This window comes from Balaenoptera musculus, chromosome 2, assembly GCF_009873245.2.
Source record: "Balaenoptera musculus isolate JJ_BM4_2016_0621 chromosome 2, mBalMus1.pri.v3, whole genome shotgun sequence".
In the NCBI taxonomy this organism is placed as follows: domain Eukaryota; kingdom Metazoa; phylum Chordata; class Mammalia; order Artiodactyla; family Balaenopteridae; genus Balaenoptera; species Balaenoptera musculus.
This window is the reverse complement of record NC_045786.1, coordinates 107264603-107288305: the sequence shown is the minus strand read 5'-3', so window position 1 is coordinate 107288305 and position 23703 is coordinate 107264603. Positions and strand designations below refer to the sequence as shown.

Genomic DNA, 23703 nt, shown 5'->3' with positions numbered 1-23703 from the left:
GCAAAAACTTCATAAGTCAATAGAAAGAGTTGCATGTATATAATCTGTTTTAATGTGTTTCTTAATATATGCTTGATGTATTTAAAATTAATTTTGTGTGAAATTTGAATACTAAAATTAAGAAAAAAAAATCTGTTTTTAATAATATATACATATATGCACATATGTATGTATACATACACGTGTGTGTGTATATATATATCTACTTCCAAACATCACATATGTATCATTTAGATTTTATAAATATAAATGAAATTATTATATGCATGCATTTTTATAAACGTGAATGTACAATTTATATATAAATTTAATTTAGGTTACTAAAGTCTTTAAGCAGGTTTTTGTGTTTTTCAACCAAATTATTTAATTGCTTTAATTGCTTTATTTAATCAAATTACATAATTATTTAATTATTCAATTACTTGATTACAAGCTATATTGTACATCAGATGTTGAAATTCATTAGCACTTTATTGCCGAACAGAATTTTTTTGTAGTAGAATGCTTAAAAATGTTTTAAAAATACATTTTAAAAATCACATTTTAACTATATCTGCCAAGAATGCTTACAAAAGTTTGATCAAATCAGATATTTATGAGGTGAGAAAATATTGGGGCCACAGGATACTTTGAAAAATGTTATTATGAACTTTCATAACCTTATATAAAATGCCTTGTGGGTAACCTTTAAATGAAAAATGCCTTTGGTAATAGTGTTGGTGACACATTGGCTCTCAAATGCATGTTTTACATTCATCATAGCACTTTTTGCCCCTGTGGGGTGCCTGTATGTCTCTCTTTGCATGCTCGGAGTGCAGCTAATATGTCTCTTTTCATCCCTGTGCAAAACATAAAAGGCCAGTAACTATAGTTTAAAGGTTATAGTGAATGTCTAGTCAAAGGTAACATTATGGTAATGATAGTAAAACCTTTTAGTCCGTATACAATAAACAATATTTTCCATTTCTGAAAAGGATGATGGCCTATAAAAAGATGGCATTGCTAAGTAATGCCACTAGACCACCCATGTTGCAAGTCTGCCATAAGTATAGATTTTCTCCCAAATGTAAGGAAATGATTTTTCTATTCAACACTTGATTGCCTATTTTGACTGGAAAATCACCATTTCACATATGGATTAAAAAACTGGTAATTCTATTAATTTACCCATTTCTGGCAAATAAATTGAGTCATAGATTTCTATAATGCTGCTAACATAGAAAAAAAAGTATAACAACATAGATCTTATGACAAGCTTTGTCTGTCAACAACTTCGGCACTAAACTGTTATCCATTATTCCAACCATGATGCAGTCCTTTTTTAAGAAAATCCAAAATGTAGGCAATTTATGGCATAAGAGCTCTGCAAGGGTGTGTATCTTTTTGTACATCATCACCTATGTTAGAAGGAAACAAGAAAAACTCAGTAGGTACTTAAGGAGGACACACTAATATGTTGTTTCATTATGTATAAGTATACTTATTAAGATTATATCAGTTGGGCTTCCCTGGTGGCGCAGTGGTTGAGAATCTGCCTGCCAATGCAGGAGACACGGGTTCGAGCCCTGGTCTGGGAAGATCCCACATGCCGCGGAGCAAATGGGCCCGTGAGCCACAACTACTGAGCCTGCGCGTTTGGAGCTTGTGCTCCGCAACAAGAGAGGCCGCGATAGTGAGAGGCCCGCGCACCGCGATGAAGAGTGGCCCCCGCTTGCCACAACTAGAGAAAGCCCTCGCACAGGAACGAAGATCCAACACAGCCATAAATAAACAAATAAATTAATTAATTTAAAAAAAAAAAAAAAAAAAGATTATATCAGTTTTATAAACTTTTAGACAATTACATAGGAGAAGTCAAGATTAAATGATCCTATAATATCTCTATTTATCATCTAGATCTTTTTAAAAATCATCTCATCTTTTTAAAAATTTACAGATGTTCTTGTGGTGTTTGGCAAAAGTTAAAGCCATTTGAAATCATGTTATACAAGGCTTAGTCTTAGGCAAAAAAGTTAATAATCTGTTCCAGAACTTCTGCTCCTAGCTATGAAGAAGTTTGTATCAGACCAACTCTCCTGTAAGGGACAATTATAAAAGCTGAATACAGTATAACAGAACATAACAAAACAATATTTAAAGGTACCTAAGAGCAACCAAGGCAATCAGGATTTGAGGGACAAATGTCTCAGAAATAAGGAAATCACAGAGAGGTCAATGCACAGGACAGCCCCCAAACAAAGAAGCAGCTGGCTCAAAATGTCAGTAGTGCTGAGTTTGAGAACCCCTGATGTAGAACAAAGCTGGAGAATTTCCAAACATATCATAAAGCCGTAGTTAAGACAATGTGGTATTACACAAGAACAGAAAATAAACCAATGAAACAGAATAGAAGGAGTCCAGAAACCGTGGGCATATACAGGCCAACTAAGTTATGACAACAGTACCACTGCTGTGAGAAAAGGATGGTTTTTTTCAACAAATATTTCTGGAACCGATGGGATATCTATATGGAAAATATGAATCTTGACCTTACCTTATACCATATACAAAATAAATCCTAGGTAGATTAGGAGCTTCTAGGAGATAACATAGAAGAGTATCTACAGTAACTTGGGTCATGAAAACCTTTTTCAAATAGGACTCAAATCACTGATGACAAAAGAAAAAAATTGATAAATTGGGCATCATTAAAATTAACAAATTATTTTCAGCAAAATATACCATTAAAAGGGTGGAAAAGCAATTCACAGAATGGGAAAAGATATATTCAATGTATATAATATGTATATATATCTTGTAAAAGAGTCATATCCAAATGTATAAAGAACATCTATAAAAGTTGAAAAGACAGACAACCTTATTTAAGATACAGGCAAAGTATTTGAACGGCACTTTACCAAAGAAGACAGCCAATAAACATGAAAATGTATTTTACATCGTTATTTATCAGAGTCTAAATTTAAATCTACAGTGAGATATCTCTACACCAGAATGTCTAATGTTGGGGGAAAACAACTGACAGTAACAAGTATTGGTGAAGATATTGAGCAACTAGAACTCACATACACTACTACTAGGAATATAAATTCGTTCAGCAACTTTGGAAATCTGGTTGGCAGTTGTCTTCTAAAGCTGAACATATGCATATCATGTGACTCAGCAGTTTTACTCCTAGGTATATATTCACCAGAAGTGTGTATAGACATGCATGGAAAGATACGTATCAGAATTTTTTTTAAATTTTAATTTTTAAAAATATGTACCAGAATTTCTAAAAGTTTTTTAGACTTCACTTTTTTAAAGCAGTTTTAGGTTCACAGCAAAATTGAAAGGCAGGCACAGAGATTTCCCATATACCCCTTGCCCCCCACAAATGCATAGCCTCCTCCATTATCACTCACTCACCAGAGTGGTACTTTTGCCAACACTGGTGAACATACGTTGACATACCCATCATAATCACCCAGTCACATCATAACCAACCAAAGTCTATGGTTTGCTTTAGGGTTCACTCATGGTGTTGTACATTCTGTGGATTTGGACAAATGCATAATGACATGTATTCATCATTATGGTATCATGCAGAGTATTTTCACTGCTCTAAAAGTCCTCTTAGCTTCATCTATTCTTCCCTCCTCCCCTCCACCCAACCCCTACCAACTACTGATTATTTTTACTGTCTCTATAGTTTTGCCTTTTTCAGAATGTCATATAGTTGGAATCATACAGTATGTACCCTTTCCAGTTTGGCTTCTTTTACTTAGTAGGACATATTTAAGTTTCCTCCATGTCTTTTCATGGCTTGATGGCTCATTTCACTTTAGGGTGGAATAACATTCCATTGTCAAGATGTCCACAGTTCATTTATCCATTCACCTAACAAAGGACATCTTGGTTGCTTCCACGTTTTGCCAGTTATGAGTAAGGCTGCTGTAAGCATCCATGTATACGTTTGGGTGTAAACATAAGTTTTCAGCTCTTTTGAGTAAGTATCAAGGAGTGCAATTGCTGGATCATATGATAAGATTATGTTTTGTCAGAACTGCCAAACTGTCTTCCAAAGTGGCTGCACCATTTTGCATTCCCAACAGCAATATGCAAGAGTTCCTGTCATTGCACATCCTTGTCAGCATTTGATGTTGTCGTTATTTTGGATTTTGTGTTCAGATAGGTGTGTAGTGGTTTCTCATTGTTTTAGTTTGCATTTCCCTGATGACATATGATGTGAAACTTCTTTTCACATGCTTATTTGCCATCTGTATATCTTTTTTGGTAAGACGTTTGTTAAGGTTTTTGGCCCATTTGTAAATTGGATTGTTTGTTTTCTTATTGTGGAATTTTAAGAGTTCTTTGTATATAGATATATTATTTAATACTAATAATTAATAATTAATATTATTTAATATTTATTTATTTTGGCTGTTCCTGGTCTTAGTTGCAGCATGCGGGATCTTTAGTTGCAGCAGGCGGACTTCTTAGTTGTGGCATGCAAACTCTTAGTTGCGGCATGTGAACTCTTAGTTGCGACATACATGCAGGATCTAGTTCCCCGACCAGGGATCGATCCCAGGCCCCCTGCATTGGGAGCGTGGAATCTTACCCACTGGACCACCAGGGAAGTTCCAAGAGTTCTTTGTATATTTCGGATAACAATCTTTATTAGATGTGTCTTTTGCTAATATTTTGCAAATGTTTTCTCCCTGTCTGTGGCTTGTCTTTTAATTCTCTTAACATTGTCTTCTGCAGAGCAGAAGTTTTTAATTTTAATGAAATCCAGCTTATCATTTATTTCTTTCAAGGATCATGTCTTTGGTTATGTATTTTAAAAAGCACCACCATATCCAAGGTCACGTAGGTTTTCTCCTATGTTATCTTCTAGGATTTTTATAGTGTTGTGTTTTACGTTTAGGTCTATGATTCATGTAGAGTTAAATTTTTTAATTTAAATTAACTTAATTAACTTGCATTAATTTACTTTTTAATGTAAGTTAATTAAGTTAATTCATTGTAAGGTCTGTGTCTAGATTCATTTGTTTACATGTGAATCACCCGCACCATTTATTGAAGAGACCATCTTTGCTCCATTGTATTGCCTTTGCTCCTTTGTCAAAGGTGAGTTGACTGTATTTATGGGGGCCTATTTGGGATCTCACTGTTTTGCTTCATTGATCTATTTGTCATTCTTATACCACATTTTGATTATTATAGCTTTATAGTAAGTCTTGAAGTTGGGTAGCATCAGTCCTCTAACTTTATTCTTCTTCAGTATCATGTTGGCTATTCTGGGTCTTTTGCCTCTAAAATATAAAATCACTTTGTTGATATCCATAAAATAATTTGCTGAGATTTTGATTGGGATTGCATTGAATCTATAGGTCAAGTTGGAAAGAACTGACAAATTAATAACACTGAGTCTTCCTATCTGTGAACACGGTATATCTCTCTCCATTATTTTGCTCTTTTATGTCACTTATCAGAGTTTTGTAGTTTTCCTCACATAGATCTTATTCATATTTTGTTAGATTTATACCTAAGTATTTCACCTTGGTGGGGTGCCAGTGTGAATGGTATTGTTACAAGCATGTTTTTAACATTTTTATTCATTGTAGCTAAAAGCTAGAAACAAATAAATAGTGGTAGAGTCATATAATGGAATAGTATACAGCAATACAGCAATAGAATTGAGGAACTGTTGATTCATTCAGCAACATAAATGAATCTCACAAAATAATATTTAGGGAAAAAAAGCAGACACAAAAGATTATATGCCTGTGAATCCAGTGTATGAAGTTCTAATCCAGAAAAACTGATTTATGGTGAGAGACATCAGAATAATGGTTCCTCTTAGGTGCCCACTGAGAGAGGGAGCAAGAGAGAGCCTTTCTGGATGCTGGAAATATTCTATATCTTGATCTGGGTAGAGGTTACATGCTTATATGCTCATGTAAAACCTCATCAAGATGTACACCTAGAATTTTCTGCACTTTATTGCATATAAATTATACCTCAATAAAAAGGTTTTAAAATGACAATAGCAAGTTATAAAGTCATTAGGTTTCTTCATCCCAAGTCATGTGATAAAAGAATGAAATATTATATCAGAAAAGGTAATAATTAAATTTAATTCTGAGATTCCTATCAGTCAATTTAAAGAAAATGGGGTTACAGAAATTATATTATTCAGTAACAGGAAACATAAATTCTTTGGGTGCTAAATGAAAGTAATATGCCACATCACCCTAATATATATAGTATTCATTTACGTAATAAACATTTTCTACAGTAGTCTTCACCACAGATACACAACTGTGATTCATATGATCTTCTTTCAAGGGAAAAACAAAAATAAAAACAAAGCTCTAGTAAAGTATTACAACCAACTACCAAAGGAATAGGTGGCTCTCTTTTTCTTGGCGACCTATGGACATTTCTGGTGATTCTAATTTGATAGCAAGGGAGAAATACAGAGGTGTGTGTTTCCCAAAATTTTTTCTTTAAAATAATGGTGCTATAAAATATTATGCAAAAAATCCTTCTCCTAGTCAAATAAGATTGGGAAGTACTTCTCGGTCCATCCAAGTACTGGGCATCACAATATTCATTAAGCATAGTTATGGTTCTCAGAAGTCTTGCAATAATGAAATCAGTGTTCCTAAACTGACTCAACTATGGAATCCCTCTTTCTCAGGAAACCTAGGAATATCTAGTGGGAAAATAACATGCACTTTTAGAAATGGTAACTTAGAGGAATAAGTCAATTAATGCATGTTGCATAGACCATCTTCAAATATCGTGCAGTAAACCAGCACTAAGCCAGAATTGAATTCTGATGATAGCCCAGAGTAAAGGCATTCAGGGCTACAAACTGGAGGAACATTCTGAGCTTTGGATATTAGGTATGTTGATGACAAGGATAATATCTTATTTTGGAAATTGAGGAAATTTGATTTCTTCTCGCAAAGGTAAAGCTTCACCTCCTCTGTATGAAAATGTTCCATAAAAGTACTTTCAAACAGGGTTATAATCTCTCCTCCAAAGTCATGTTTGGATCTGGCCAAATGAGCAGTTGTTGCCCCTGAATTCTGCTCATGCTTCATGTTAATCCAGAAGTCTAACTGGTATCACTGGGTAACAGTTAATCTTAACAGAACCTCAATCTAAATGGATATCCCTTTCCAAAGTCTCTGACAAAATGGGTTAGCTGTAGATTGCAAATTAGGATGCAGGGACTGAGAGAACAAATAATAGGATTTTTCTCAAAGTGTAATGTTTATCCAACACTGGAAATATCATGGATTTCAAAACACCGTCATGCATTTTTGTTAAGAAAAAAAGTCAACTGTATTTTAGTTTTGATTTAATTTCTAGTTATCAGATAGAGCTACCCCACAAAGTTTGAGGGAACAGAGATGAAAAAGAACATATTCAGCATAAATTACCAGATGCATGTCTACTTAACCAATATGTTCCTTAGATTTTTCATTGATACTCCTCCTCTTAAAAAAATTTATCATAACCTTTCTACTTTTGAATTATATTTCAACCTTAAATGAAATCAGACAGAAAACAATGATATGCAGTGAAGACTCTAAAATGAGCAAAGAATACACTGTAGACATATTTATCTCATTAAAACTCTAACCCACTATTGGACTTTTCAGGTTTATAAAGCACTGACTGATACTGATTATTCATCAACTTATTCTTGCCTGCAGGTAGATAACTATGTCACATTTGATTACTTTGATGACCTTTTTCTTTCTTTTTCCATTGAGAGTATGAATTATTGTGAAGAAAATCTGATCTTTCACTTAAAGGTCAAAATGCTTCATTCTGACTCTAATTTATTTTCAAGAAGGTGAATGAACCGTCTTTGATCACTGACACTGTGACAAGTAGATATTTTCTTTACCTCTACCAACTCAAAACTGTAAACTGTGTTTTTGCAATCTTACTGTCTGTAGTTCCATTGAAATGTTAAAAAGTAGTTTCTAACCCAGATGTTTCTGTGCCACAAAGGCTGATTAGTATCACATTTTGCTTTTTCTTGAAAATATATCTATTATTTGCTAATAATATTATTGAGTAACATGCATTGCTTTCCTCCAATAACACGGTTCTCTTGTCTTTTGCCTCCCCTTTTCTGCACCTTTGTCTGCTTTTTGCTCTTACGACTTCATGTTTCAGTCTCCTGTGAGTCCTGGCTTTGAGGTAGGTACTAACTGCCTAGGAATGTGCTTCACCATCTTTTGCAAGCCAACATTATAATATTAAATTAACATCAGACAGTCATCTGTATTGACTCTATGAGAATACTCAGGTCAGAATTTAGCTCAGAATCCCAGCTGTTGAACTGCAGAAAGCCCATGGGTGGTGGTGGTGGTGGTTGTCTTTTCCTGGTGTTATTGTTGAAGTTTTCACAGTCTTCAATAAGACAAAGAGCAGTGCAGGCGTTAGACCAATAGTTGGTTTATTAGATAAAATGTTGCCCTCAGATTACTTGATTCCATAACATTGGTGTCTTTTCTATGAAGCTGGGCAGGCCGGTTGAGAATAGAACAGAACACAGTGAGCACTCACTTTACCTGGTAGCATATTAACTGAAATGCCTGCATGCTGGAACTGTGTCTTGGTGCTAGGTACCACAGAACCGTGCCAAGTGAGGTCACCATCCTGATATCCACCAGTTTTGGTTGGTGCCGTAAGGCACAAAACAAGGACTGCCTGAAGAGGACGATAACTTTTCAAGAAAGGAGCTTTGAATCCTTGATGTATTATCACAGTCTATTTAATTATTTTTAAAAAGGATGGTACTAGTGTATGTATTAAGGTCTCAATCCAAGAAGAATTTATATATGGAAAAACACACATTTCCTTCATAAAGGTTTTAAGTAAGACCCCCTCCAAAATTGGCCTTTTGTCTATCTTAAGCAATTAATAACCTAAACATGGAGAAGTCAAGCATTAAAGCAGGATATACAACAGTGCTCTTCTTGGGATAACTTGTTTTGACCAGTTGACTTGTTAATGTTTCGTTTTTCTTATTTCTGTACCTCTGGTGAGTTGAGAGTTGACATATTGTTATTTTCTTTCATGAGACTGTAAATTTCAAATACCATTATTAGTGTCCATTCTAAGATGGTATTGTTAAGGTAACTCTAACATAGGAAGCAAATGAAAACACAACCAGAACATGTTCTGGGTTAAAGAAAATTGACAAGTCAAGGTATCTTGATTCATAAGATGTAAAATGAAGAGATCTGCTTCAATAATAGTGAATTCCCATGTTTGAAAAATTATCCTAGTTCAAAATGTGCCGTGCTTAGAAAAGTCTGGGGTGAATGCTAGGTCAGTATAATTTTTGATATTCTTGTAAATTTAAATTTTGTAATTTACAGTGCCGTCCAGACATAATTTTAGATGTGGACTAGTACCTTTCCCTTCAAATTATCCTTTGGGAATAAAGCCAAAAAAGGGCGGGAAGCGTTTTCCACTCCCCTCTCCTGCACTGAAATCGGAGCAGATGGTGTAAAAGAGGACTGAAGAGTAGTTTGCTTTTCTGTGGAAGTTGTACAACTTAAAGGCAGCCAGGCCTTCACGGGATAGCTCCTGAGGGAAACAAGATGCATTTTCTGCATAAGCTATTGTTCTTGAAGTTGTTTATAGCTGGTTTGTTGAAAAGGTAACAAACTTTTCTTCTTTTCTTTATAATGTCCTGGAAGATAATTATTCATAAAATTTGACCAATATATCAGAGAAATATTCTAGTGACAGTTTGTGAGTTGCAGAATTGTTTGAGAAACCTGGTCATGGCTCCATGTTCAGCATGTCCTAGTCAGAGTTTATATTTTCAGGTTTGTAACTCAAGGATGCAAAAGTACACAAGTGTAGATCAATCCTCTGCCCTCATGGACTTGCAGGAATGGACACTATAGAAACAAAGAGATGTGTTTTTGTAAAAGCTTTCTGGTATTACATTGCAATGATACATATTAATTTACTTAATCTCCCCTATTGATTAGATTGGTTCCTTTTTTTTAAGCAATGTGGAAATAGGCATCCTTGTCTGTATTTTTTGCACATTTGTAAACATATTTGTAGGTTTCTAAGTATTTATCGAATGAATCCAGTAGGTTATATCCTTAGAAGCCAAGTAGACTAAAGAATATACACATTTTTTTTGCCAACTGGTTCTTCAAAAGGATGTAAAAGTTTAAATTTATGACTTCGCTGACTGCAGTGTATGAGTTTCCATTTCCTCATAGTCTTCCCAACAATCGATTTTATCAGTATTTTGAAAGGTTTCTTTTTTCACAAATTTGATAGATAGGTAAAATAATTTCTATTCCTAAATATGATTTCTTTACTGGAGAAGAGAAACAACTTTTCATATATTTATTGGCCATTTGTATTTCACCTATTGTGAATTGCCTGTCTCTTTCTCTATTGAGTTGCTTATTGATTGCTTTGAATATATATATATATATATATTTTAAACTTTAAAAAAATTTTAACATCTTTATTGGAGTACAATTGCTTTACAATGTTGTGTTAGTTTCTGCTGTATAACAAAGTGAATCAGCTATATGTATACATATATCCCCATATCTCCTCCCTCTTGCATCTCCCTCCCACCCTCCCTATCCCATCCCTCTAGGTTGTCACAAAGCACAAAGCTGATCTCCCTGTGCCATGCAGCTGCTTCCCACTAGCTATCTATTTTACATTTGGTAGTGTATATATGTCCGTGCCACTCTCTCACTTCGTCCCAGCTTACCCGTCCCACTCCCCGTGTCCTGAAGTCCATTCTCTACATCTGTGTCTTTATTCCTGTCCTGCCCCTAGGTTCTTCAGAACTTTTTTTTTTTTTTTTTTTCCATATATATGTATTAGCATACGGTATTTGTTTTTCTCTTTCTGACTTACTTCACTCTGTATGACAGACTCTAGGTCCATCCATCTCACTGCAAATAACTCAATTTCGTTTCTTTTTATGGCTGAGTAATATTCCATTGTATATATGTGCCACATCTTCTTTATACATTCATCTGTCGATTGACACTTAGGTTGCTTCCACGCCCTGGCTATTGTAAATAGTGCTGCAGTGAACACTGTGGTACATGACTTTTTTTGAGTTATGGTTTTCTCAGGGTGTATGCCCAGTAGTGGGATTGCTGGGTCCTACGGTAGCTCTATTTTTAGTTTTTTAAGGAACCTCCATACTGGTCTCCATAGTGGCTGTATCAATTTACATTCCCACCAACAGTGCAAGAGGGTTCCCTTTTCTCCACACCCTCTCCAGCATTTATTGTTTGTAGATTTTTTGATGATGGCCATTCTGACTGGTGTGAGGTGATACCTCACTGTAGTTTTGATTTGCATTTCTCTTATGGTTAGTGATGTTGAGCATCCTTTCATGTGTTTGTTGGCAATCTGTATATCTTCTTTGGAGAAATGTCTATTTAGGTCTTCTGCCCATTTTTGGATTGGGTTGTTTGTTTTTTGATGTTGAGCTGCACGAGCTGCTTGTATATTTTGGAGATTAATCCTTTGTCAGTTGCTTCATTTGCAAATATTTTCTCCCATTCTGAGGGTTGTCTTTTTGTCCTGTTTATGATTTCCTTTGCTGTGCAAAAGCTTTTAAGTTTCATTAGGTCCCATTTGTTTATTTTTGTTTTTATTTCCATTTCTCTAGGAGGTGGGTCAAAAAGGATCTTGCTGTGTTTGCTGTCATGGAGTGTTCTGCCTATGTCTTCCTCTAAGAGTTTTATAGTGTCTGGCCTTACATTTAGGTCTTTAATTGAATATATATTATGATAGTAATCCTCTATCTGTTAATCTGTGATGGAAGTATATTTTCAGTTTTACATGTGTTTTTGATGCCTTTTTCCCATACTGATATTTAAATACAGAGAAAACATTTTCACTCATTATCTTACTATACATGGAATACTATTGAAAATAAATCAACGTAGGCAGATTAAACATAATATTCTTTTCAAATAATTCAAGAGAATAGTCTTTTCTTGACGTAAATGAGCTGAAGTCAAGGTAGAAAATGAAGCAGAATTAAAGACACTGGTGTCCTTTGCAACGACAGGATACAATTGATGACACAATATTTTTTTAAGTTAGGTAGGCCTTATGGAATTTTTTTTAAATTTAAGAACTTTACTGAAGTTATTTTAAATATTTTTAAATGTCTTTAAGGAAGCATTTACTATTATAGCTTGGAAGTTATGAGGCTCTAGAGAGAATTTTTTTTTTTTTTTTTTTTGGTGAAATTTAATGCTTCTAAACTAGTCTTTCTTGGTAATTCTTAACATTCAGACTGCCTTACAGTAAGATATTATTAGGAAATAAATTGCTCATTCCAAAAGCTTTCTCTATGTTTGACTGTTTACACTTCACATCCTTTAGTTTTTACAAAATCTGGACAATATTCAGTTTAACTTTTTATGTGAGGGTGCGTATTTTCTGAATAATTCTTTGCCATAAACCACTATTATTTTTATGAAGTTTCCTGAGTCACATTTAATTAAGACAAGCATTGTAGTAAAAGGAACTCTTGGCTGCATACTTTCCTAGAAAATCTACCCCCAAAATGACTCATTCAGTTACTGTTTCTGTTCATTAATAAATAAGTAAAGACAAGAGAATACCACTATTGCATTATCTATCTGTAATTGGGTATGATCCTGATACACTTTATAATAGTTAAGGCAGATTCTTTTCAAATGAGCAAATACTGGGGAAAAAATTTATTTCTAATGAAACTATGGTGAAATTTCTGGCCAAATAAACATTTTCCAGGATATTTTCCAAAGTAGCAAAAGTCTGTCTAGAGGTAGACACTTTAATTGTTATGCTTGTGTTCTGGAGTTCCAGGAATCCTGGTGATTCATCTGAATTAAGAAGTTGTTTTTCCATTTAAATATGAACCATGACATCCAGTACGTTAGCCAGATATTGCAAGATTTCTTTTGATGATTGTACAGACTAGTTCTCTAAATTCAAACCTGGGCAGTGTATACTTCCAGTGAGGAAAAGACATCCAAGAATTATTTAACTGGCACTTCTCCACCTCCTGAGAGTCAGAAGAATATGTGCAGTGGTGCGTTTGTCGGGAAGGAGCCCATCAGTAAAATTAAGAGTATGAGGCCTTCTTTGATGTGCTATTAATCAGCTGTTGCCTGATTTCATTCAATTTGTCTGGCTTGTCATATGTACATTATTTCATGTTCTGAACATAGACTTCCAGATGTGTAATTCTAAATACGAACACAGCTGGAGAGTCCTTCATGAACTCCACTGGGGAAGAGGACATCATATACCACTTGTCCACAGTTACAAACATACAGGTCTTTGGAACAAATGGATCTTTAGTGAAGTCCCTGAAGAGCCTGCACTCACATCGGGAAGGTACCTTGGCCTCCGTAACACTCCCCACTGCCATGACTTAAGACACAAAGCATTGCTCTCTGCTTTAAGATGCAAAACAACCCCCCAAGCACCCAGTTACCAGTAACAGGCATTTGCTAAGTGGCTATCTGTGTCCATCTAATGTCATGCCAGGCCTGTCAAATTTAAGTCTCTGCTCCTTAAATTCCTCACCAATCATGACTACTGAGCTCCAAGACAGTAATCGATGGGAAAATCTCTTTCTAGATTATTTCATTCAGCTTTCCCGTGAGCTCGAACACCGAGGCCAGGCCCCTGTCAATTCAGTCAAGGTCAAATACCATGAGAATATGTGTCCCTAAAATCACTTTTGAATTTCCCACATGATCTGCTTACCTTCCAGTTCACTTTCTATATGGAAATCAAGTCTGACAGTCGAAGCCCTCAACTTGTTGACATGCAGAGTTATTTTCTTCCTCAGCGGAAATGCTTTTTTATTTTATGAATGTATAGTGTGTGGCGTTAAGGTTGCATTGCCTTCAAGTATAAGGAGAGGCAATCTTACTTGTATTATGTCTCCCCTTTCCTCCAGGAACCCAGAGATTTGTAGGATGTCAGTAACTGACGTTTTGAAAGCACAGTGCATGTAATTTGTAACAGTTCTCCAAGGGTCTAGTGCTTTCCCTGGAAAGGGTGGATTGCTTAAGAAAATAGTAAGGTTCCTTTATCCTTCATTTCTGTTTACTTAAAAAGAGTGAGGCAGTATAAAAGTTAATGTAACTTCCAAGACTGCTTTAGCACTCAGCAAATCCAGATCACCGTGTATTTTTAATAAGAGATTATATATGTTGTTACTATGAAAGCTTTCACAAATTGCTGCAAACGTTAAAAATGGATTCTCCACTGTAAAACAGCATCCATCACCACTAAGCAGGGGGCACACTTTTTTTTATTTCTGCTCTGTGGCAGTCCTTTTCACTGTTATGAAAAGGTGTTGATTAGATTTTATTTATGCTACATATTTAGGGTATCCAACTGAGGAGCCAAACTCATTTATCTGGCACACTTGGCAGGTAGTTCAAGGCCTGTAGAATCAGAATTGTAACAGAATAGCACTGAACAATTTAAAACTCACCAAACACCCTACCCTCTACTCAGCGAATTACAGCACATGGCAACATGAGTGTTCCTATGTGAACCTCAATTCCCAGGGGTCTTCAAACTTGTCTGTTGCCCAAGAACTGCTCTGTGCTGGAAAGTCCTGGACTCCCCATGTTTGAGGTGAAATATTCATCTCAGTGTTGTTGACAGAAGTCGATTGTTTCTTTTTTGCTTCGTAAAATAGACTCAGACTAAGCATTCACAGCCGTGTTTTACTAGCAGTGACAATGGGTGGCATTAGATAATCATTTCCAAGTGGGATAAACAGGTTTCAGAGCATATAAAAGAAATCTCTAGGCAGTCTGAAGATTAGGAGGACTGAGTTGTCCTAAACAGAATTTTAACTGCTAATAATAGTCAACATAGTCATTGCATGGCAAGACTCACTTCAGGATCCACACCCAATGCCTCTTCTTCAGGAAACTCCTTTTCGGAATGACCCCTTTATCTCCATCATGGAAGTGGTTTATCTTTGCTTCGAACCTTCATACATATGGGCACTTATTCTGTGTGAGGCAGTATTCCCGAAGTTGGTGATACAGTGATGAACAAAATTGTCAAGTTCCCCTTCTCGTGGAACTTATATTCTACTGCAGGGAGACAGTAAAAACCTAATAAACAAAGAGGTAAATAAGATAGTTGTGCTCTGCAGTAATGGCTCTGGAGGGGACATGATGATGTGCCAGAGAACACAGAGTGGAGGAGATGTGGGCAGGAAGTGAGGTGATCTGGAGGCGTCCTGGAGAAGGTGATATATGACCTGGAATCTGAAGAATGAGACAGAACCATCTATGCCTATAGAAGGGAAGAGCACATGTTGTTGATGGTAACAGTTATGTTGTGTCCAGAATTCTATTGAATAGTAAACTCATTGGGCACAGAGACTGTTATTTACTGGTCCTTGTATGTCCTGTAGCATCTGACTTGAGCCTTTAGGTAGGAGTTGTCCCAGCAAGCACTTGTTAAATTAGATAGATCCATCTTGATGGCAGTAGGAGCAAACTGTTATAAGGTGCTGTTCTGCACAGTTCTTTGATAATCAAAAAATGCTAGATCTTAAAACTTCTGGAATAAAAGATTAATGTTTGGTTGGCTCTGTTTCACATAGCTGTGCTGGTATCTTTTAAGCATAACAGCACCTGAACAGGAAAGTAGGCAGGCAACTGAGTGATACTTATACAATAGAGGCTGTGTATTATGGTAATCATTATGTTCTAGAAAACATGCACGACTCAGATGCTATCCTCTGGGCACAGACAAGTTGCCTGAAAGTCTCTTCTGTAGGTCAAGGTTAAGGGGTTCACGATATTTTCACTTTGCATTTTGGCAAGTAGAACATACTATTACTTGATTTTTCTTGTTTCCTGTGAACTTTTCCTTCATGACTTAAATGAAGGGAAGAAAATACTTTCTATTTTTATATTAACATAAAACCAGGGGATGTGAGAACTGGGAGAGACTAAAAAGAGAGGAATCCTTATTATCATCTGGAACAAGAATACCTGAGTTCATAGTTCTGCTTCTACGGGCTGTGTGATCTTGGGCAATTGATGTAGTCTCTCTATGATTCAGTTTCCTTATCTTTAAAAAACCTGGTGGTCATGAGGTTTAAATGAGTTGATGAATGTAAAGTGCTATGAAAAGAATCTGGCACATACAAAGGTTATAGAAAGTGTTTTATGTCGTTATCTAGTTCAGAGGTTTCAGACTCCCCATGACCAGATTTATTCCCCAAATCAGTTGACTGGCACAACGTTTCAGAATGTTTTGAGTCGCTAATGTTGAGAAATAGAGTTATTTCGTAAAGCAACTAGATCTTCTGCTTCTTTTGCAAAACTAAGAGGTCTGGAAACATAGGGCTTTCATACTCACAGCCATTAGCAGTCTTTGATCCATCCCTTTTCAACTGAGCCTGTCCTCTCCGATTTACTGTAGTCTCCACCATTCTCTATTGCATCCCTGACACCTATTAATATTAGCAGCCTACAGGTATTATTGATATTTGAGCTTGCCACCTGTCCTCTTTCCAGAGCAAAAGGGTTCTGACAGATTTTGTTTTCATGTTGGAGATGCCAAGTAGGGATGAGGAGCAGGCAGACAAGTACAGAGAACAGTTCCAGTGGAAAACATTCCTTAGTCAGTTGTACTCTCTTAAAATTGAAACCCTGTAGAGCAAGTGTGTCAGTGTTACAGTGCATGTAATACTAAATTTTTTTAAAAGCTTATATTAACAGTCTGTATTTTGAACATCTCTACTGAAATGTCTCATCCATTATTTGCATGCATTTATTGCTTGAAGACATTCATTTTTGTTTAGTTCAAGCAATGCTTATTACTTATCTTTACCAGGCACTTCTTTCCATTAACAGAGGACAAACATGATTAAGACGTTGTCCTTCCCTTAGGAGCTTATTGGGTAATGATTAAGACCAAAAAGAGTCCCAAAAATGAGGAGTCCAAAAAGTGATGTCAACACGTACGCTAAAGTGTTCTCTACTTTTCTATTTCTCTTTGATTCAAGGGGAGTTTATGTCACCCCAAATCCAGTCCCCAGTATGGGTCTGTGAAATGGATTTTAGTTAATAAACATAAATATCTTAATACTGGAGAACTTTTTACTTGAATCTTGTTTTTTTTTTAATAAATTTATTTATTATTATTATTATTTTTATTTTGGCTGTGTTGGGTCTTCGTTTCTGTGCGAGGGCTTTCTCTAGTTGCGGCAAGCGGGGGCCACTCTTCATCGCAGTGCGCGGGCCTCTCACTATCGTGGCCTCTCTTGTTGCGGAGCACAGGCTCCAGACGCGCAGGCTCAGTAGCTGTGGCTCACGGGCCCAGTTGCTCCGTGGCATGTGGGATCTTCCCAGACCAGGGCTCGAACCCGTGTCCCCTGCATTGGCAGGCAGATTCTTCCAAGGAAGCCCCTGAATCTTGTTTTTTATACAGTGGCTTTCATCTCTCAGGAAGTCTTATGTTTGATTTTTCCATAAATGACAACAAGAAACCACAAGTAAGGGCAATTTTTCCCCTCTGTTTTCTAGCTTAACTAATAAAGAGAATTCATTTTGAACTGTGAAGTGGAATATACCTTGTTGGGAAATTGTTTCAGAGTCCTGTTGAATGTTTAAAGATGTGCTGGCAGTTGGAGTTTCCATAATGTAATCTAACCAGTCATTTCCTGGGATGGTTCCAAACTTGCTGAGTCATCAATTTAATATACCAGGTTAAAGAACAAATTCAGTCTCTAGAAAAGCAAGATGCATTGCCTCTGTAAGTAGGTGTTCAGTGCACATAGTTTTAACTTTGGCAGTCATTTCAAATGAAATATTGTTAGCATGAGGATGTTACAGACACTTCAGGAAACCACAGTCTTTTAAAAAATATTTAATGTGTATAATCTTTATTTAATATCTAATCCCGCCTTTAAATTCAGCTTTCATCATTTTTTTGTTCTCATATTCTCTCTCATCTATGATGGGATACCTCTTACAATGAGAACAAGAGATCTTCATATTTTTCATCATCTATAATTTGCCAAATCCGATCATTTACATCAATCCATCCCAATACCATATTGTACAGTGATGTCAGTTCTCACAGAAGTTCCACACCTGTAATGTGATCCAAACTCCTCCACTCAGGAAAAGAACAATTCATAGGACCAATGGCTAATGTAAAAATGTAAATTTTTAGAAGCGTGTCCTCCTGCAAGTGCCTACCATAATTATAGAGAAGAGAATTTTATATCTGTTCCGAGTTTTGAGCCAGTTTTTGCTCTGCACATAATAATGAAGCAGAATGAAACAAAATGTTGCTGTTCCCTTTCCAAAACATTTCAACTTTCCTCCCTGTTCCCTTAAAAAAAAAAAAAAAAAAAACCCTCATTCTGCAGATTGCCCAGGTTCACCAAACACACAGTGCCAAACTGGAGCAGCAAGTAACAGTGGAAATGAATTTAAACACCATTTAGTTAACCTAGTAAAACTAGTGTTGATGGGAGAGAGAGAGTTTTCTCTTTACCAGAATTAAAGAAAGATTTTATTTAAAACTGTAAAGTTCTATACACATTATAATTAAGTATAAAAATATACAAATAAATAAAAAATAAAATGAAGTTAATGAAGAAATACAATGATACCATATCTCTTTACTTTGCATAATAATGCATAACATCCATAAAAGCTGTTATTTAAGTCAACATTACCCTTTGAATTGCTAAGTCTACTTTCATATTGAAGTTATCTTAAAGTCCAAGCTAGTTGGATTTAGATCAATGAGATTTCTTAAACCATCCACTGTTTCATTTAAAATTACTAATTTCTGAATTTTTGCCTACTCTGTAGCTTGATACATCAAACAAAAATACTGTAATTATGGATTTCTGGTGTATATACCTTCAAATAAAACTGCACATAAAAATTGAAATTACAACTAGTAACTTTATTAAAATAGTAACAGAATATGAATTATTAATCAAAATCTATCACTGATTCTGAAAATCCTTAGAAGCATTTAGTTTGCTTTCATATTATTGGAAGGAATAATTGGCAGGATTCCAGAAATGATGGTTTTTAAACATTTATGTAAACAGTGATATATAGATAGATATTATAAATATAAATTTATATTACAGGTCAATGGCCTTGTTTCATAGGATCTTATTTTTCTGTTTGTTTTACAATCTGTTATATATCAATAAAAGGTTTTTTTCACACTTTGAAGAATGGATAAATATCTCAATAAGCATTTACAAAGTCATCAGATAATGACCCAGTCTTCTCTTTTTGTCTTAGCTCTTAGATTTGCTTCATGACAGGGAAAAGCACGTGCAAATGTATATGTGTAAACTCCTGAAACATAGAATACAGTTCTGCAGGCAAAACTTCCCTTTCCCAAAGTGTTTATCAAGTAAAATTAAACAACTCAGTCTCCTTCCAGCAATAAATCAGTTCCCACATGCATGTACCCGTCTCAAGATTGTAAAACTTTACTTTTTCATTTAGAAATAGAGGTCACATTGAAAATGATTGATTATATTTGGAACCATAAGAAAGGGGAATGATAAGTATTTCTGATTGTGTTACTAGTTGATTTTAATTTTAAAATGTCATAAATGATAAGAGGACACTTTATTAATGCTGTGAAAATCGTAAGTTGCTATTGTATCTTAAATGCTATTAAAGTCTTAATTTTTGACCCTATAAATTATGCAGTTTGTGAGTTGTTATTCTGTGCCAAGGACGCATGTGGCTGTGAGAATCTCATCATTGCCTGAATACATGTGTAGTACGGACTCTGGGCCACAAAGTAACAGCCAATTTCTTTTCCCTAAACTCATGTAATGTTTTAAAATTCCTTATGTAATCTTGCCTTGAAGGTAATAAATGAAATGACTTCTCAAGAATAATTCTGGTTCTTGTAGTTTATGACAGTGTTTATGTGAATGTTACCGTGTTGGATGAAAAGAAAACATTCAGTTTTATCAGACTGCTTCTTGCTCTTCTAAGTGAATTTGCCCCATGGTATACTGAGTAGTCCTACATCAAACTGGCTTTGTTAACACAGCCAAGAATTAGGTCTCTTAAATTAAGGAAAATAACTGAAAGGTGATTTGGTCAACTTTTCATATGATTTTCCAAATCTGAGAACATTTTAAGTCTGCTAAGAAAGTGTGACATCACGTCAGCTTTTATTCTGAGTGTTGAAACTTTCCAACTACGGAAAAATATCACTTTTCATTTTAGTGTATGCTTAAAACTGGCCCATTGGATATGGTTAAAGCAGGGACCTAACCCTACAAATTTAATTATTTTCCAGTAAAATTCAATTCCATTGAAGATATTTATTCAATATATTTATGATTCTGGTTTGGCAAACCTTTGGCTCATCTTTAAAAGTGCCCCAGATCTCTCTGCAAGAGTTGAGCCCTTCCAGAATAATTATGCTTGGTAGTTTTATTTTACGGAATTGAAATTATAAATGTAACTGTAGACATAATATCCCTAAGTAGAACCTCATCTCAAATTTCTTTTTATTGAAGCTGGTGAATCTGCAAATCAAAAATTTCCCATTTGGTAATAAATGGTATTACCTTTTGATGAAGATAGGCATTGAAAAGGATGGAAATTGTCTGTAAATATGATTTGTTTCTCATTAGTAATTATTTCAAATTAGAAATTAACTGAGTAATGGGATAATATAAGGGCTCTAGAAGCAGACAAGTGTAGGTTCATGTTTTGGCTCCACTGATTACTAGCATTTGACCAAAAGAGTATATTTAAACTTTATGAGCTTAGATGCCTCAACTATAGATAACAAGGCCTGTCTTGTAAGGTGCCTAACACAGTGATTATTAAGAGTTAATAGTAAGTTAAGAGCTTAATAAATGAGATATATAATTATAATAACGATTAAAAAGTAATTCAGTTCTTTTATTCCAATGATTATTTTTCCTGATGATTCCCAAGTACATTTCCATGATATCAAGAGATACCATGAAATTGTTCAAAAACATTGGAAACACAGTTAAATTTATTTTATTTTATTTTTTAAAAAATTTTTATTGGAATATAGTTGCCTTACAATCTTGTGTTAGTTTCTACTGTACAGCAAAGTGACTCAGCTATACGTATACATATGTCCCCTGTTTTTTTGATTTCCTTCTCGTTTAGGTCATCACAGAGCATTGAGTAGAGTTCCCTGAGCTATACAGTAGGTTCTCATTAGTTATCTATTTTATACATAGTATCAATAGTGTATATATGATACTATATACAATAGTGTATATATGTCAATCCCAATCTCCCCATTCATCCCATCTCCCCTTTCCCCCTTGGTATCCATATGTTTGTTCTCTGTGTCTGTGTCTCTGTTTCTGCTTTGTAAATAAGATCGTCTATACCAACTTTTTCAGATTCCACATATATGCATTAATATACGATTTTTTTTTTCTCTTTATGACTTACTTCACTTCATTTATTTTTTTTTAATCTATGTACTGGGTTGATTAATTACAAAATGAGAGACAAGAGTGCACAGAGATATAATTGTAACTGAAATATTAATATTTGTGTGTCTTATATAATCCAGTAGTCACTATGTTTTTCAACTATATAAATGATAGTATAATTTTAACCCTTTACTTTTATGGTTGAGGAGTAATTTTTAATTATATTCATTTTTTTCTTGGAGGGAATCCAAAGAAGCTGTAGGCCTTGTTCAGATGAAGTACTAGATTGGACAGATTGGGGGAATTTACTTTTCATTTTTTATCTTCCTGAAATGCTTGCATTTCTTATATATAAAACTTTAGAAAATGTCAATGAAGTAATATATGGAGTGGGATTAAGAACCATTTTTTGGTTTGCTTTCAACTTTATATTTCTGTATTAAACTGATGAAATTGAAAAGCTGCAAATTATTTGAAAGTCCTAGAAATCAGGTTCAAATAGTCTGATCTCCAGTTCTCTTCTTTTCATACTATAAAAACAAAGTAACTCAAAAAAGAAATTAAGGGGAAATAAATTACATTAATAAACAGAAACATAGTTTTAGTTTATTCCTCTCACATTCTTAAGGATCAAACCACTAAATACAATAGTAAAATAAAAGGCAATTTAAAAATACACAAATATATTATGCTGTGTCAGGGTCACTTGCATCTTACCATATCACTCTGAGAACATCACTACTATCTGAACAGCTGGATGTGCTTTATTGGGAAAATGATTTTTCTCTTCGTGTCAGTATTTCTGCACTAGTGCTTTGGTTCAGTCATGAATATGTGAGACCTTTTGTTGGAAAATAAAGTAAATAAAAATATATAAATATATAAATCAGATAGTCTCTTATATCTTATTGTCCTTTATTGTTTTTCAAACATATAGCAAAAGTCACCATCAGAGTCATTCATTGGTCGAGAGAAGAGGTCGAATTCCCAGTCATACATTGGACGACCCATCCAGCTCGACAAGATCTTGCTGTCCAAAGTTAAAGTGCCACACACTTTCGTCATCCACTCCTACACCCGGCCCACTGTGTGCCAGTACTGCAAGAAGCTTCTCAAGGGGCTCTTCAGGCAGGGCCTGCAGTGCAAAGGTAAGGACGATCTTGCCACCAAGTATTTGTCAACGGCCGAAGTTTGAGCCTCACCTATTTGAAATGACTCTTTTTCCCACACCTTCTCTTTCTGATGCATGCTTGGTTTTGATTAGTTTTCTTTTAAAATGATTGTGATTAGATTGCAGATTCAACTGTCATAAACGTTGTGCACCAAAAGTACCCAACAACTGCCTTGGCGAAGTGACCATTAACGGAGGTAGGTAGAAGGTCAGCTGTCACGTCTATGCGTCTTTTCCCTCTTAAGGCATGTGTCAGTTAGGACTTAGCGAGATTTTTTTACTTTTAATTTTTTTCCATTCAGATACTCGTGACCCAGACCAAAGTAAATTACGGCCTCTGTCCTACCTTACTGTAAAAAAGCACCCATCATTGCGTTGTGATAAAGACCAGAGATTTTCTTGATTTTTACGTGGTGAACCAGCTAGTACTGAAAACTTGGATATCCAGGATTTCTTCCCCAGCTCTCTTATTTTTCTACACCTATTCTAGTTCGTTCAGAAGCGTAGAAATTGTTGGAATGCCTCCCAGTTATAGCTATCAGTCTCGTCCTCCATCCTTTTCATTCCCAGCATTGAGACAGAAGTTAACTTTTCTTCCCTGTCTGTCAAGGAAGAATCACAGAAATTGACCTACCAGGAAATAGTTACAACTTTCTTCCTCCACCCGCTTACTATTCCCATTATGTACGTGCTTGTTAACCTGCATCTTTAATAATAATAAAAGGAACTTGAATTTAGACAATTAAAAACTACATATCCTTCTCTATATTGGGGAATATTCCTTTGAGAAAACCTTAATTGTACAAATTAAGATTGAAGGAATTCTAAGAAAAACGCTATGTCCTAAAGGAACAGCTCTCATTTTCTTCCCTGGTAGAATTCCTGATGGATTCTGACCAAAGCATTTGACTTAGTGTCCCAGGCTGACTTTTTCCATAGATAGTAGACTGTGTTATACTTTCAGTCTGTTATCAGTTTGCTGATTCCTCTGGGAAGAAAACTGGTGATAAAAGACCGGAGA

General features: G+C 35.3%; 1 protein-coding gene across 3 annotated transcripts in view; it reads left to right on the top strand.

Annotated features, from left to right (window-relative positions):
- PRKD1 (protein kinase D1) overlaps positions 1 to 23703 on the top strand; it is a 515048-nt gene that overhangs the window by 436271 nt on the left and 55074 nt on the right. For all 3 annotated transcript variants that reach the window (XM_036843896.1, XM_036843895.1, XM_036843897.1), the window contains 2 exons: positions 22449 to 22659; positions 22802 to 22879. In XM_036843896.1, the coding sequence (XP_036699791.1) occupies positions 22449 to 22659; positions 22802 to 22879 (289 nt within the window). The remainder of the gene's footprint in view (positions 1 to 22448; positions 22660 to 22801; positions 22880 to 23703) is intronic.